The 13,787-nt window shown below is 41.7% G+C and overlaps 1 protein-coding gene across 2 annotated transcripts in view; it reads left to right on the top strand.

Annotated features, from left to right (window-relative positions):
* Positions 1–13,319, top strand: part of ARHGAP29 (Rho GTPase activating protein 29) — a 67,208-nt gene extending 53,889 nt beyond the window's left edge. For both annotated transcript variants that reach the window (XM_032487123.1, XM_032487122.1), the window contains exons 16-23: positions 742–840; positions 1,872–2,011; positions 2,299–2,487; positions 2,757–2,894; positions 6,935–7,167; positions 8,375–8,705; positions 8,838–8,946; positions 11,192–13,319. In XM_032487123.1, coding sequence (XP_032343014.1) covers positions 742–840; positions 1,872–2,011; positions 2,299–2,487; positions 2,757–2,894; positions 6,935–7,167; positions 8,375–8,705; positions 8,838–8,946; positions 11,192–12,081 — 2,129 coding nt within the window. In that variant the 3' untranslated portion in view covers positions 12,082–13,319. The remainder of the gene's footprint in view (positions 1–741; positions 841–1,871; positions 2,012–2,298; positions 2,488–2,756; positions 2,895–6,934; positions 7,168–8,374; positions 8,706–8,837; positions 8,947–11,191) is intronic.
* The last annotated feature ends 468 nt before the right edge of the window (positions 13,320–13,787 follow it).

The following is a 13,787-nucleotide window of genomic DNA, read 5'->3' as shown; positions in this document are numbered from 1 at the left end:
GTCTTTGGGGAGAGAGGCTGTGATTTCAATAGTTTGCAAAGCCCTTTCTGACTCTGCACCTAAGACTGTTAAAGGCCTTGAGTTAGGTGAAGTCCCCCACTGAGACACAGCCCTGTTAGCGATACCAGCAGGGAGCAGATACACCTCCTCACCTGGTCGGGCTGCTGCTGAACGTGCTCTGAGACATGTGGCAGAGCCCTTGGCTGACGGCGTGCGTCTGGCGCCCTCAGCTCCCTGCCAGGGATCGTTGCCCCTGGTGCCCAGTCTCCTGTCTTACCGGCGACATAAAGGTGACGGCACTGTCACACTGCTGTATTCATAGATCTTTGTATATTTTAGAGAGCTTTAGGTTACATTGTGTACGTTGCTTTATCACTTAATTTAACAAGCATTTAATGACAGCTTTACCACTGCGCCAGCCGCTCTGGCAGACGTTAGCCGTCAGACTTGAATAGGTAGTACTCCCTGTCCTTGTGGGGTTTATAATCCCAGCAGTTACTGTCGGAAATCGACAGCAAGTTCTCATTTGAATATGTGATCCTCAATTCTAAGTTTATTTGGAAAAGGCAGATTTGGTTCAGTTCTCTTTTGTTCCCAGAAGTAAGTATCAGAATTCCCTGTATCCACAGTCGGTGAATGGAAGCAAATATTTACATTGTAGCTAATAAGATACTGTGACTTGTGTTATTCAAAAATGTGTCATTACCCATTTCTTAAATTCTGCAATGAATTCTCTTTTAGGAGACTTTCACCGAAAACTTCCACGAACTCCATCCAGTGGAACCATGTCTTCTGCAGACGATCTGGATGAAAGGGAGCCACCGTCCCCTTCAGAAGCCGGTATTGCAGTCCCCTGGATCAAGTGTCCACTGAACCAGTTGTGTCAATAGCATTGCGTGATATTAGGGGAAAGTAGCATGATGTAAAGAATTACTTTACTGTGTGTTAAACAAAAGGCATCTTAGTGACTTAAATATATCTCAACAAATTATGTACAAGTATCATGTACAAATCATGTACAAGTATGGGTTGATAAAGCATTAATCAAATGTTATAAATAAAAATGTAAGAATAAACAGCAAAATTACTACAGCCAAAATATATTGGCACGTTGCTAAAATAGGCTAGATATTTCGATCTTTCATAAACCTAATACAGTGACTTAACTGTTCAAAGTGTTGCAATACATGAGAAATTGTATACATAAAAATTTCTACATGAGAAAAGTCTCTTCAGAAGAAATCATGTAAGTTAGGCAGGAAAAGTAAATAACTCTACTTCTTGAGGACAGAGAAAGTTGTGGTTGTTGAAGGAGATAAAAGACGTCAGTTATGTTAATGACTTAATTTGAGACTCCGGATACCAGGTACCTCCAGATGTTTTGGCATCATTTTCTAAAATAGTATGGAACATCTGACCTCTGGTAGGATATTGGTAGATAACTAGCTAGTATTATCTGTAATTTGAATTAATGAATCACGAATAGCTTTGTCTTTAATGCAAATAGTGCTGACATACTAACCTCACGGCTAGTTTTCTTCGAGGCTTTTATAGGGTCACTTTCTAAGAATGTAATGCCACCTGTGTAATAAAGGGCATGTAAGTAACTGTGCGTTTGCTGATTCTGGAAACACGCCATGCTGTTTTAGAAGGATGTTACTGCTTTGATGGTGATTTTTACTCAGAGCTGAAATGTCTGATAAATGTATGCCTTGTAAGAGATCTATAAATTGGATGCTTATTTTGATGTTACAGACTCAAAATAATGGCTTTTTGTAATCTTTCTGAAGATTTTTAAAAATGTAGTACCATGTGATATAATTTTTCTGTCATCTTACAATTCTTATATACTAATCTACTTCTGTTTAAAGGACCTAATTCCCTTGGAACATTTAAGAAAACGTTGATGTCAAAGGCAGCACTCACTCACAAGTTTCGCAAACTGAGGTCCCCCACAAAGTGCAGGGACTGTGAAAGCATCGTGGTGTTCCAGGGTGTTGAATGCGAAGAGGTAAGATCTTTCTGGAATTACGTGAGCCCTTCTATGCTCTTTTTGCTTTATGGTTTTTTGTTATTAATTTTACTGATTAGGGTCTTTTGCAAATGTATTTTTAATAAATTGAGCCACAGTGTACCTTCTATGGTTTTATACTTCATTTTGCTATTAAATGTATTTCATACACCGCAGATAATACCTATTGAACTCATTTTTGTTATGTTACCACTCTACCTATAGTTTGTCCAGTTGTGAGTAGTTTTAAGGTGAATTAACCATTGTAAACTATCATTTTCTTGTAGTGTCTCCTTGTTTGTCACCGGAAGTGTTTGGAAAACTTAGTCATCATTTGTGGTCATCAGAAACTTTTGGGAAAAGTACACTTATTTGGAGCAGAATTCACACAAGTTGCAAAAAGGGAACCAGATGGCATCCCTTTTATACTTAAAATATGTGCCTCAGAGATTGAAAATAGAGCCTTGTGTCTACAGGTACATTATAACTCTTAAAATCGAAAATTTTAAAACATAAATGTCTATGTGATTTGTTCTGATGATAAGGAGACTTTAAAGGAGAACAATTCTCTGAATTTTTACTAATAAATCTGAATTTAGTCGGATTTATTTGGAAAATACTACCTTATTTGATCCTAGTTTTCTTCCAAAATATTGATATAAATTGAAGTAGACATTAAATATATTTAGATATCTGCATTTGTTTTAAAGCAGAATTTTGCAAAATTTTTCCTTTTCTTCTGAAGGGAATTTATCGTGTATGTGGGAACAAAATAAAAACTGAGAAACTGTGTCAAGCCTTGGAAAATGGAATGCACTTGGTAGACATTTCAGAATTTAGTTCTCATGACATCTGTGACGTCTTGAAATTATACCTTCGACAGGTAAAGTTATACCCTCGAAACGTACCATTAAGTAGAAAAAATCAAAAACATGATTTTCAGCTTGTTGATGATGTTTGCTACACATTTTTTTTGTTGACATAGACCATATCAATATCTTTCCAATTATTAACGTGCAGATCAAAGAGTATATAAAATACATGTACAGTTTAAAGACTTCTAATAATTAAAACACTCATTCTCCAGCACCTAGCATAAGGAAATAAAACATTACTAAACCTTATAAAAGCCCCCACCCCATTGTAGCCCAGTGGTCTTTCCTAGCCACGTTAATACCTCCCTCTCTCCCTCTCTGTTCTTGATAGTTTTAATACCTGTTGTGTATTCCTAAATAATATATCATTAAGTTTTAGAAAAGTGAGTGGAAAGTATCAATCTGGCTGTCTAAGAAAAGGCCATTATTCACTCTGTTACAAGAAGGGTTCAGCAAGTAGAAGCGTCCAGGGTCATAGTTTGGCTTTAACTTCGCTGACACTTTACACGGCTGTTGTGGGTGAGCGGTCCAGGCGTGAGTGCTCTCGGGGAACACGAAACCCTCCGTGTCTGTGGCGTCAGGCGGGCTGTCCCGTCAGCTGGCTGCTGGGGGTTCGGCAGGGCTGTGAGTGGGCACGGGCTGCTCTGTATTTTCTCCTCCTGTGCTCGCTCTTGCACCTGCCTGTCAACGGGAGTAGGTTCAAAGAAAGCGCTTCCGTGGGGTGAAGGAAGTGGCTGCAGTGGCGGAGGCAGCCACGTGTGGAAGGGCTGCGGGAGCAGCCGTGTGATCACGAGCCAGATCCCGGAGACCTGGGCCTCGCCCGCTGCATCCCGCCCTCGGGGAAGAGGGAGAGCCAGTCACCGAGAGTGGGGTGGCGGTGGTCCTCAGCACGTCCGTCTCGGGGGTTCTGCGTCTCCATCTGGTGAAGAGCCGCCATCCTGGGATCTCTCTCCTCCACCCTCGTCTCTTTCATGAGGGGACACCTGTCTTCTGTGTCATGGCTTCCTGTTTTTCCTATTCCCCTGTTTGGTCATGCCCATCCTCGAGCCAGGTGGAACAGAGTAAATATTTGAGGCTGCGTTTATCTGTAAATGTCTTTATTCTGCTTTCTTGAATGGGGATGGAAGAGTGGATTGTGTGGAGGGTTACAGTATTCTAGGCTGGAAATCGTGTTTCCTCAAAAGTTGTTCTCTTTGAAACCTGAAATCCTTCTCGTTCCTGCTGCTTTGTGCCTGGCTGCTTGTTTTCTCTCTGAAAGCTTGTAGAATCTTTTTTCTCTCTCTGTGACCCTAAAATGTCAGTGTATGATTTTCATCTGCTGTTTCAGGCACTCCGCAAGCTCTGTCAGCGGCTTGTCCTTTAGTTCTTGAAACTTTCCTTTTCTTGCTCATTTCTTCCCCTCTGTTTTCTCTGTATTTTGTTTCTGGAATTTATATTTGGATACTTAACAACTTGTACTGCTTCTCTGGTTTCCTTCCCTTTTCCATATTATTCATTTCTTTTTTTTGTTTGTTTTTATTTTTAATGCTTTCTAAGAGATCTCCTCTGCTTTATCTTCCAATCCTGTACTGTAAATCAGTTTTTAATTTCCAAGAATTCTGATTTTCTGTTCCCTTTGCAGCCTTTTTTCTTTTTTACTGAATGCAGTATTTTTTCCACTTGAGATATTAATAGCTTTTTTTAAAAGGATTTTTTTCTCTGCTTAGCCTCTAGCCTTGTCCAATAGAAATATAATGTGAGCCCTATATATAATATTAAATTTTCTAGTAGCTACACAAAAAGAAATAGGTTGAAGTTAATTTTAATATTTTATTTAACATACTGAAAATATTATCTGAATATCTAATCAATGTTTTGAATGATTAATGAAGTATTTTACTTTATTTTTGGTACTGAGTCTTTGAAATCTGGTGTGTATTTTTCACCTAGAGCACATGTCAGTTTGGAACAGCCACATTTCCACTGCTCAATAGCCACATATGGCTAGTGGCCACCATATTGACAGCTTAGTTGTAGACCTTCAAATTGGCTTTTTCTTACTTATTTTGATTTCTGTCTTCCATAGTTATCTGCTTAAAATGGAAGACTTGAGAATGGAAATCTCTCTGGCCGCTCTTGAGTACATGAGGCTTTGAAGATTTTGAGCTTTACTTAGTGTGATCTAGGAGGGCTGTTTGGGAAACACCTGATCATGTCTGGATCTCTAGGTCTCTGCTCTTGGGCTGGTCTGATAACCCCAGAGAAGGGTCTTTCCGGGCCTACAGGTACACTTCCAGAAATCTGGGAGCCAAATTAGGTAAGAAGTCTCCAGAATCCGCATTCAGCAGGCATGCAGTCGCTAAATCTCTGCTTGTTTTAAGAGTTGCCCATCTGTTCCTGTGTTTGGCATTGCCCATCCAGGGACCCTCTGTGTTACACTGCCCAGAGAAGACATCCTCAGGAGCATGGAGTGGAGACAGGGATCTAGAAATCTAATGCTTCTGAGATAGCTCACCCTCCCCCGGATCAGAGGATCTAGTCTGACAGTCTCTGAGTCTCCTTAGGATCCAGTAAATCATGTGGGGCCTCTGTTTGGAATTTCAGCTTCCTCAGGAGTGCTAAGTCAGCACGTGTTCATCTTTTCTTAAGCTTGTGAAATGTTGCTTTTTTTTCTTCATTCTGATTCTCTCAGTCCTTTGGGCTTAACTGTATTTCAGTAGTTTTGGGGTGGGGGCAGGGAGAAATTAGGTGCAAATTTTGGATCTGCCATGTTAGCCCAGGAAACTGTTGATATCTCTTTAATCACATTTTGCAGGATTTTCAACTGAGAAATGGAGACAGTATCTTTAAATGACTTTTAATCTCACCATGAATCACCCTTTATTTCTTCTGCCAGTCAGGGAGAGGAAATGGGGTCCAACACTCAGCTCTCTCCTATCCTAGGCATGCTGTGGGCCCAAGGCTTTAGCGTGGGAAGCCATGCTCCCTTCTTGCAGTATTAGAGAGTAGCCTTTGTTTTACTCATTACCATGTGGGAAGTCTGCAAGAGGCTAAGTGACCTCCTTCAGATCCCAAGGTGGTAGAGGTAGAAATTGATCTCAAGGCTTCCCCTTTCTGGGACCAGCAGGGGAAACTGGAGAAGTGGGTGCCTACTTCACCATAAATAGTATGGGACATCAGCTAGCCAGAAATGTGTTGTATTTTCCATCGGTGAGCAGTAGAAAGGCTGAAATCAGTTATGCCAGGAGACAGAGCAAGGTGGTATGCCCATCGATAGTTTGAGAGGGGAACTTTCTCTTTTAACCTACTTGGGACAATTCAAGTTGTATTTAAAACTTAGATAACGAAGTACTGACAGTTTCTTTCTTGTGAGGCATGTCTCCTTATGCTAATCTCCAGTCTAGCCCAAGCAAAACACAAGGACCCTAAAGCGTTTTGTTCTCTGTCTCTCCTGTAGGAACAGAAAACAAGCTTTTTCTGATTAATTTGACTTATATTGTACATTATCCTGGGTTTGTTTCAATAAAACAGTTGACTATCATGCTGATTTTTGGACAGTCATGAATGTAGTTGGTATAGAATATATATTAGAGTTTTAAAATCACATCATACAGCCTTAAGTTTAGAGTTTTACTGATTACCAGATAACTCATTTTTAACATAGATATAATATATGGTGATATCACATCTAGCGAACATACGTACATTTCTTTTTTTCTTGTTCTTGGGTAGTTTTTTTCCTTCAGTTGTATGTTAAGGTATAATTGACACACAGCACTGTACAAGTTTAAGGTGTGCAGCATAATGACTTGACTTACATACACCGTGAAGTGGTAATCACGTCTGTTTCAGTGAACATCCATCTTCTCATATAGATACAAAATTAAAGAAATAGGGAAAAATAGTTTCCATTGTGATGAGACACGTGTACATTTCTCAGTGTGGATTGACCATACGTCCTATTAACCTGAAAGGACTTGCAGAACCACTCAGTAGCTATTCAGTAGATTATTTAAACAGGGGAAAGAATGGACAGAATGATACTCCTATTGTCATTTTATTTCTTTAGCTCCCGGAACCATTTATTTTATTCCGATTGTATAAGGAATTTATAGACCTTGCTGTAGAGATCCTACGTGTAAATGAAGAACAAGAGACAAGAAAGGACAACCTCGAGGACAAAAAATGCCCAAGTACATGTATAGAAATAAACCGAATTCTTCTAAAAAGCAAGGACCTTCTAAGACAATTGCCAGCGTCAAATTTTAATAGCCTTCATTACCTCATAGTCCATCTTAAGCGGTAAGAACTTTGAATAAGGCAAGCATCCGTTAATAGGTGGATAATTGATCAGTTTTTTGGTTTTGCTTTTTTGGTTTTTTTAAATTGTAAAATACACAGAACATAAATTTAACCATTTTAATGATTTTTAAGTGTACAGTTCAGTGGTATTAAGTAGCTTCATGTTGCTGTGGTATTGTTTTTACTTTGAACATTCCATTTCTCTAGTATGTGTTAGGGAAAGGGGGGCATTAAATACAGGTTCATGCAACCAGCATCTTTCCCTCAGATGCCTCCTACGTGCCAGGCTCTGGCTGGGGAAATGAGGACAAACATGTGAGGTTTCTCTCGTCTTCTGTGCCTGTCAGCTCGAGGGGAGGCCTGCGCACGTGTGCGGTGCAGCGGCCCTAGTCTTCTGATGGAGCTGCGCTCAACATGCAGAGGAGGATGGGGGGTGGTTCTCACGTGGATCAGAGAAAGTAGTCTTGAACCAGACTTGAAGAGTTCAGTCACGGCTTGGTGACAGAGACTGTACAAAAGAGTATTCCAGGCAGAGGCTAACAGACACAGAGACATAAGAGATCGTTTTGCATTTGGGGAAGTGTAAGTAACTCGGTTAGGCTGGGACTGGGCAAGCGGCAGCCCAGAGTGAGCTCGGCGGAGTCCTGGCAAAGCCGTGCGTACCTGGCGGGTGACTTGCCTGTCTCTTTCTGTGCTCACGAAAGGGTTTGAGCCAGGAATTTGACACACTCAGGTTTGCCTGCTAGGTCTTTCTGTCAGCAATATGGAGAGCAGATTGAAGGAGGGGGCTTTATTTCAACTCCGATCTCCTTGAATAGTCAGAAATAAAAGGTGATGAGAGCTTGAAGTAGGGCCAGAGCAATGGGAGTGGCAACAGAGTACAGAGACCTTTAGGATCAGTGAGGCTTGAGGACTAGATAGAAAGTTTCCAGCGTGAGGACCTGGGAGGATGTACTGTGTATATACTAAGATGGGTGCAGCTTTTAGGATATTTTTTATTTCTGTTGATAAAACTGTAGTGATTCCTTCACTTACTTGAATTTAATCGTAATACTGTGAAACCCAATTTGGTGGGTGGTCAGTATTTAATCAAATAAATATATCCTTTTCCTAGACTTCTGCAGCCCAGTTCTTCTCCACCCTTCCCCACCTGTAGTAACCTACCGTCACGGAAGTCTAACACAGCTTTATGTGTTTGGCTTCGCAGAGTTGTCGATCATGCAGAAGAAAACAAAATGAACTCCAGAAACTTGGGGGTGATATTTGGACCAAGTCTCGTGAGGCCGAGACCCACAGCTGCTCCCATCAGCATCTCGTCTCTGGCTGAGTACTCCAATCAAGCGCGGCTGGTTGAGTTCCTCATCACCTACTCACAGAAGATCTTCGACGGCTCCCTGCGGCCGCAGGACGTAGCTGCAGGTGGTGCAGGTGGCGCTGCACCTCAGATTGAGCAAGGCCCTCTTCTGAAGCCTCTGTTGTCACCAGAAGAAAAAGATCCGGAGCATTCTGTGAAGTCACTCTTCTTTTCTTCAAAGGAAGTGAGTTTTGACTTTTATGGAGTTGTGTTGGAACTTTGTAATGTTTGTTACTAACAAGTTAAAAATACTTGAACTGTTTATTTTGAGATGTGTTTGTGTTCTTCAAGCTTAAAATTTTGCTTCCATCAACAGGATAACAATACTGCAGACAGTGAAAGCAGAATTTTTGAATCTGCTACATCATTTGAGGAATCAGAACGAAGGCAAAATGCGTTAGAAAAATGTGATGCATGTCTCATTGGTGAGTGGCCATGTGAAAATGCATGTTTGTTGACTTAAAACTGTCCCAGTAAACCATGGTTAAAAGCCAAGGTGAGTGGAGTGGAGAGGAGTCAGGGAAGGACGCGTCGTTAGTAGATGGGTCTCTGCCAGCCATTTCGGAAGCTGCCTTCTGGTGTGCCTTGCATTTAAGCAAGTGTTACTCTCTATACTGGTCCTTACAGAAAGACATCTTGGAGTTCAGAGGTGTTTCTGTGCTCGTTCTGAAATTTTCTTTGTTTCCATTTTTGCCGTCTGAGTCACGGCCGAAGTGTGTTGAGCAGTGTGATGATTCGTTAGGATCTCCTGTTACTACAGATCATTGTGTTGATCTAACTGTTCACAAGGTGTCAATGAGACTTCTAAAATTCAAAAAATGTAGACTCCCAAACTTCAAAAAATTTTTTTCAAGTGCGTTTTCCTGTCACCTGCCTTTCACACATTAAGCACACATATCTGTCTGTCTTTTTTATTTCCTTGCCTGTAGTCACTTTATTCACTGTATGATCATTTTGGTTGTAGTGACTGGGAGCTGCCCATTTGTGGAAAGGCTTCCTTCCACTTGTTACTGTAATTCTGTACTTCACTAGAGCCAACTTCCGATTTTTAAGTGCAGCCATATATGTGAAATTTGATGTATAATGAGGTATCAGTGATCGCAGCCTGACAGGGTCTAAACAGTAAGGGAGCTAATAACGTTCACTGGGTACCTGCCTGCTCTGCGCTGAGCACTCTGCTTGCTGTTTGATGCCATTTATCTGATTTGATCTTCGTAACAGCTCTGTGCTGTGAAGTGGGTGGTGTTAGCCCTGTTCAACCCATAGACTAGAAGCCTGAGAGAGTTTAATAATGTCAAAGGTCATGCCCTAGTAAATCATTCAGTTTGAACCTATGTTTGCCATTATTTCACTGTTCCATGACCTAGGGCTCCCAATTAGGAATCGTAATAAAAATGTGTCATTTTTTGAGTGCTTAGTAAATAGTAGGTAATTCTAAGCACTTTTCATGATTAGGTCATCTAGGCCACACATCATCATAGATGGAACTATGTTTCCTTTCTGACAGTTGGAGACACTGAGGGACAGTGAGATTGTCTCACCCAGGGCGAAAGGGGGAGAGCTGAGCTAAACCCGGCCACTGGGCTTCCGAGCTGCACTCCTAGCCATCGCACTACAAATTTTTCCCCAAGAACTCAAGAATGCACTTTGGTTGGCATCTACAGCCCCGCGGCAATGTGTCAGGCCCCTTAGAGTGCTCCATCCAGGCAGGGAAGGACCTGGGAAAGCAAACAAGAGGGCGTTGCCCTGGACGCCAGGGAAGAGAGGTCCACAGTCTCAAGGAGGAGGAAGGTCAGATGAGATGATGACTCTCAAGTGACTGATGGGCTCCTGCCTGCAGACCGCTGCCTGAGACATGTGGGAGGAGGACCTGGCGACAGGGAGGAGGCCTGCATGCTGTGCTTGGGGCCCTGCTGAAACTCAAAGGCAGGGTGGTGCCACGGCTCAGAGTTGTTTTTTTTTAGCAGTAAAAGGAGTGTGAGCAGAGAGCCGGAATTTTCCAGAAATGGGAATTTTTTGGGGGGAGATACAGCAAAAAGAGACAGGGTTTGAAGGAGCCTAGGGTTCTAGTTTGAGAAAACAGTTAATGGGGAGAATGGCATTTTTTACTTAATACAGAACTGTCTGATCTTAATAGGACGGGATGACACTTACTAGTTGATCAGATAAGCACATCACAAGGCATCTACTCTGGTTTGCTCTCGCTGTGGGTTGAGTGTAACTGAAAAGCATAGTAAATTGGCAAAAGCCTTGGGATTTAGGGCACAGTTGCATGTGGTTGGTGTGTGAATTGGTGTCGCTTTTCCGGGGGTACCACGCAAGTATCTGCCTGTTGAAATGGCAGCCCTTTCGCCCAGCAAACCCCTGTTCACGCGCAGCACATAAAAAGAAGCCACTTCAGCAAGTGTGTTTTTTTTTCACTAACTTGCAGTGAGTTTTGTAGCTATTTATTACATTGATTTAAATAAATAGGAATTCTAACATTTTTATTCAAAGTGTGACTTTAATATTTTATGACTATTTAACTCCTCTGCATAGAAAACGGAGAATAACTTGGGAAAAATATATGGAGACCCCTGTTCTGAGCGGTTGTTTACGTATAACTCAGACTCTTGTTGACCATGTGCCGCCATGAAGTTTGATTTTTAAATAAATCTTTTCCTTTTTCAGACAACAAAGTGCGTTTGCTTGTAGACCAAGAGCTTGAATCAGCATCACAAAAGGTGGAAGATGTTTGTAAAACCTCCAGGCCACTTACTCTGAAATCCCACAGGGAGACAAACGGTGTTGAGAGGCACACTCCACGGACCAAGGTCAGACCTGTAAGTTTGCCTGTCGACAGACTGCTGCTGCTTGCAAGCCCTCCTAACGAGAGGAGTGGCAGAAATACGGGAAATACAAATTCAGACAAGTTTTGCAAGAATCCTTCCTTTGAAGGAGTTAATAGGAAAGACCCAACTACTGTTTGCTCCAAATCTGATGGCTTGAATCAGCAGACTCTACAAAAAGCTCGGGAGAAACAGTACGAACAGAATGACCTGACTGCAAAGACTGCACTGATCGCGCCCGGTGCATTCCAGGAAAGAGGAGGAACGGCCAGCAGCAGCAGGCTGCCGGGGGACCACCCCGTCAGCACCGCCCAGCCCAGCAAGCCATACGCAGAACCCTTCAGGCCAGCACGACAGGTGGCCGAGAGACGGTCCTCGGACTCAGGCCCTCCTGCTCCCGTCAGAGCACCCAGGACACTGCAGCCCCAGCACTGGACGACGTTTTATAAACCACGTGTTCCCACCGGTGGCGGGAGAGGGGACGAGGAGAAACCTGTGACACCCTCGGCAGCCACGCCCCCGGGCACAGCTCCCGCCCCGCAGGAGCACGTGCTGAAACCAGGGCCAGACTCGGAGAGGCCGCCGGCGAGCCCCGCGCAGCCGGCGGGCGAGCCCAGGGACGCGGCCGAGGCACGCGACGTGTCTGGCGCGCACCCCGCGTGCCCGAGACCGCGGCTGAAACGGATGCAGCAGTTAGAAGACCTGGAAGATGAAATCCCACAGTTTGTGTAGGGTTGTCAGAATTCTGTGTTTCTTTTTCCGTCGCTTTGTGATACTGTGTTTGTTTTCTGGAAGAAATTTTTGACAGGGCCCCTTTCGTACAGGATTGCCAAATCATGGATTTTGCCTCTTGTCCCGGTAGCATGTGATCCCGTGTTGGTTATGTTGAACGGTGGAAAGCTTTGATAGGGTCCCGTCTCTGCCTCGCTGGAATTGTATGTACTTTTGAAGTTGTGAATAAATAGACAGACTCGTGTTTTTTAAAGTTCAGTTCATTTTCCCCGTTAAATGGTCCATTTAAGTGCATCCCTAATGCAGCGCTCAACTAATAGGTGCAATTGAGGGAAATCAGCTTTATTTTTTTGAAGTGAAACTATGTGCTTATTTATAAAAGGAGTGTTTCTGAGTGCAAGTGCCTGAAAGATCTCTGTTTGGTATGATTGTTTTTTTCACACAGTTTGTAGTGTATCTTTGACCATTTGTGCTTTTAGGGTATGTATGTAAACTTTCATTTTTCAATTTGCAATTCACTTAACTTTTTAACATTCACATAGTGGCCAAAAGGCTTACAAATCTGCATTAATTACATTTTAATTAATTGCTAGATTTTACATGTGGTAGTCAGTTGAATTGTACAGGGAAAATGCACTTAACCATGTTTCTAAATTGTGTAGTTCAGTCATATCTTATTTGGCTTTAGATATTATACATTTAATAGTTTTTCACTTCTTGGCTTTGTTCTGCATAAACTTTTGTTGTTCAACAGTTGTGAACCGTTTGGTGTTTTATATAATAGTCCAAAAATGTTTTAAAATTCAGTCCATTTCCTCTTAATATTACCTGGGTTTAAAAAAAAAAAAAAACTTTTCCTTTTGTATGAAATGTTTTATGTATGAATAATTTTATGTACTTTTTCCACCTGAATTTATAACCATTGACAATGTATGTTTCATCTGAATCGTGCAAAGATTTATTTAAGTTGATTCTAAGAGTATAATTCAATAAGCCTCATTGTTTGGAATTTGAGAGGAGGTGTAGATGATTGGATATATTTCATATACAAAATTCCCAATTTTAGAACTAATGCAGTTCTGTTCTTTTCTTGGTTTTGTCATTTTGCCTAAAGTAGGATATAAAAGGGACAAGAAAGAGCCTTTTTGTATGTGTGAATTATATTTGTAACAAATGCTTTTATATGACCATGTTATACTTGATAAAAATATATATATTATATATATTAACCTGTTAAATTATTGCAAGTTCTTGTGGGTTCTCTGAAATTGTTGCCTCTTAGGGTGTGAGACTTGAAGGTTTATTAACCACTGGCTTAGTGATCAATGCTTGAGGCTCCTATGTCCCTTGACTACAACATGGATTTTATGGGAAGCTGTTACATAGTTTTATGTGACATTAAGGACTAGGGAGAAAGAATAATCCCGCCCTTTTGGGCTGGAACCTTGTTTTTAGTCCTCATTGTAAAAAAAAAAAAAACATAAAAAAAAATTGGTACAAAAACCTGAAAAGAAATTAAGAGCAAACATTTATTGAGCCCTTTCTGCATGCCATGAACTCTGCTAAGTTCCATATACATTATTTCATTTCAGGTTTACAGCAGGGAAGGTAAGTACCTTATTCCTGTGTAACAGGTAAGGAAACTGATCCTCAGTTAAATGATGTGTTCTCAGTTGCACAGGTGTGACAGCTGGAGTCAAGTCTCA

The sequence above is a fragment of the Camelus ferus genome, chromosome 9, assembly GCF_009834535.1.
Source record: "Camelus ferus isolate YT-003-E chromosome 9, BCGSAC_Cfer_1.0, whole genome shotgun sequence".
NCBI lineage: Eukaryota > Metazoa > Chordata > Mammalia > Artiodactyla > Camelidae > Camelus > Camelus ferus.
The sequence above is the reverse complement of the archived record's forward strand: the minus strand, read 5'-3'. Positions and strand labels throughout refer to the sequence as shown.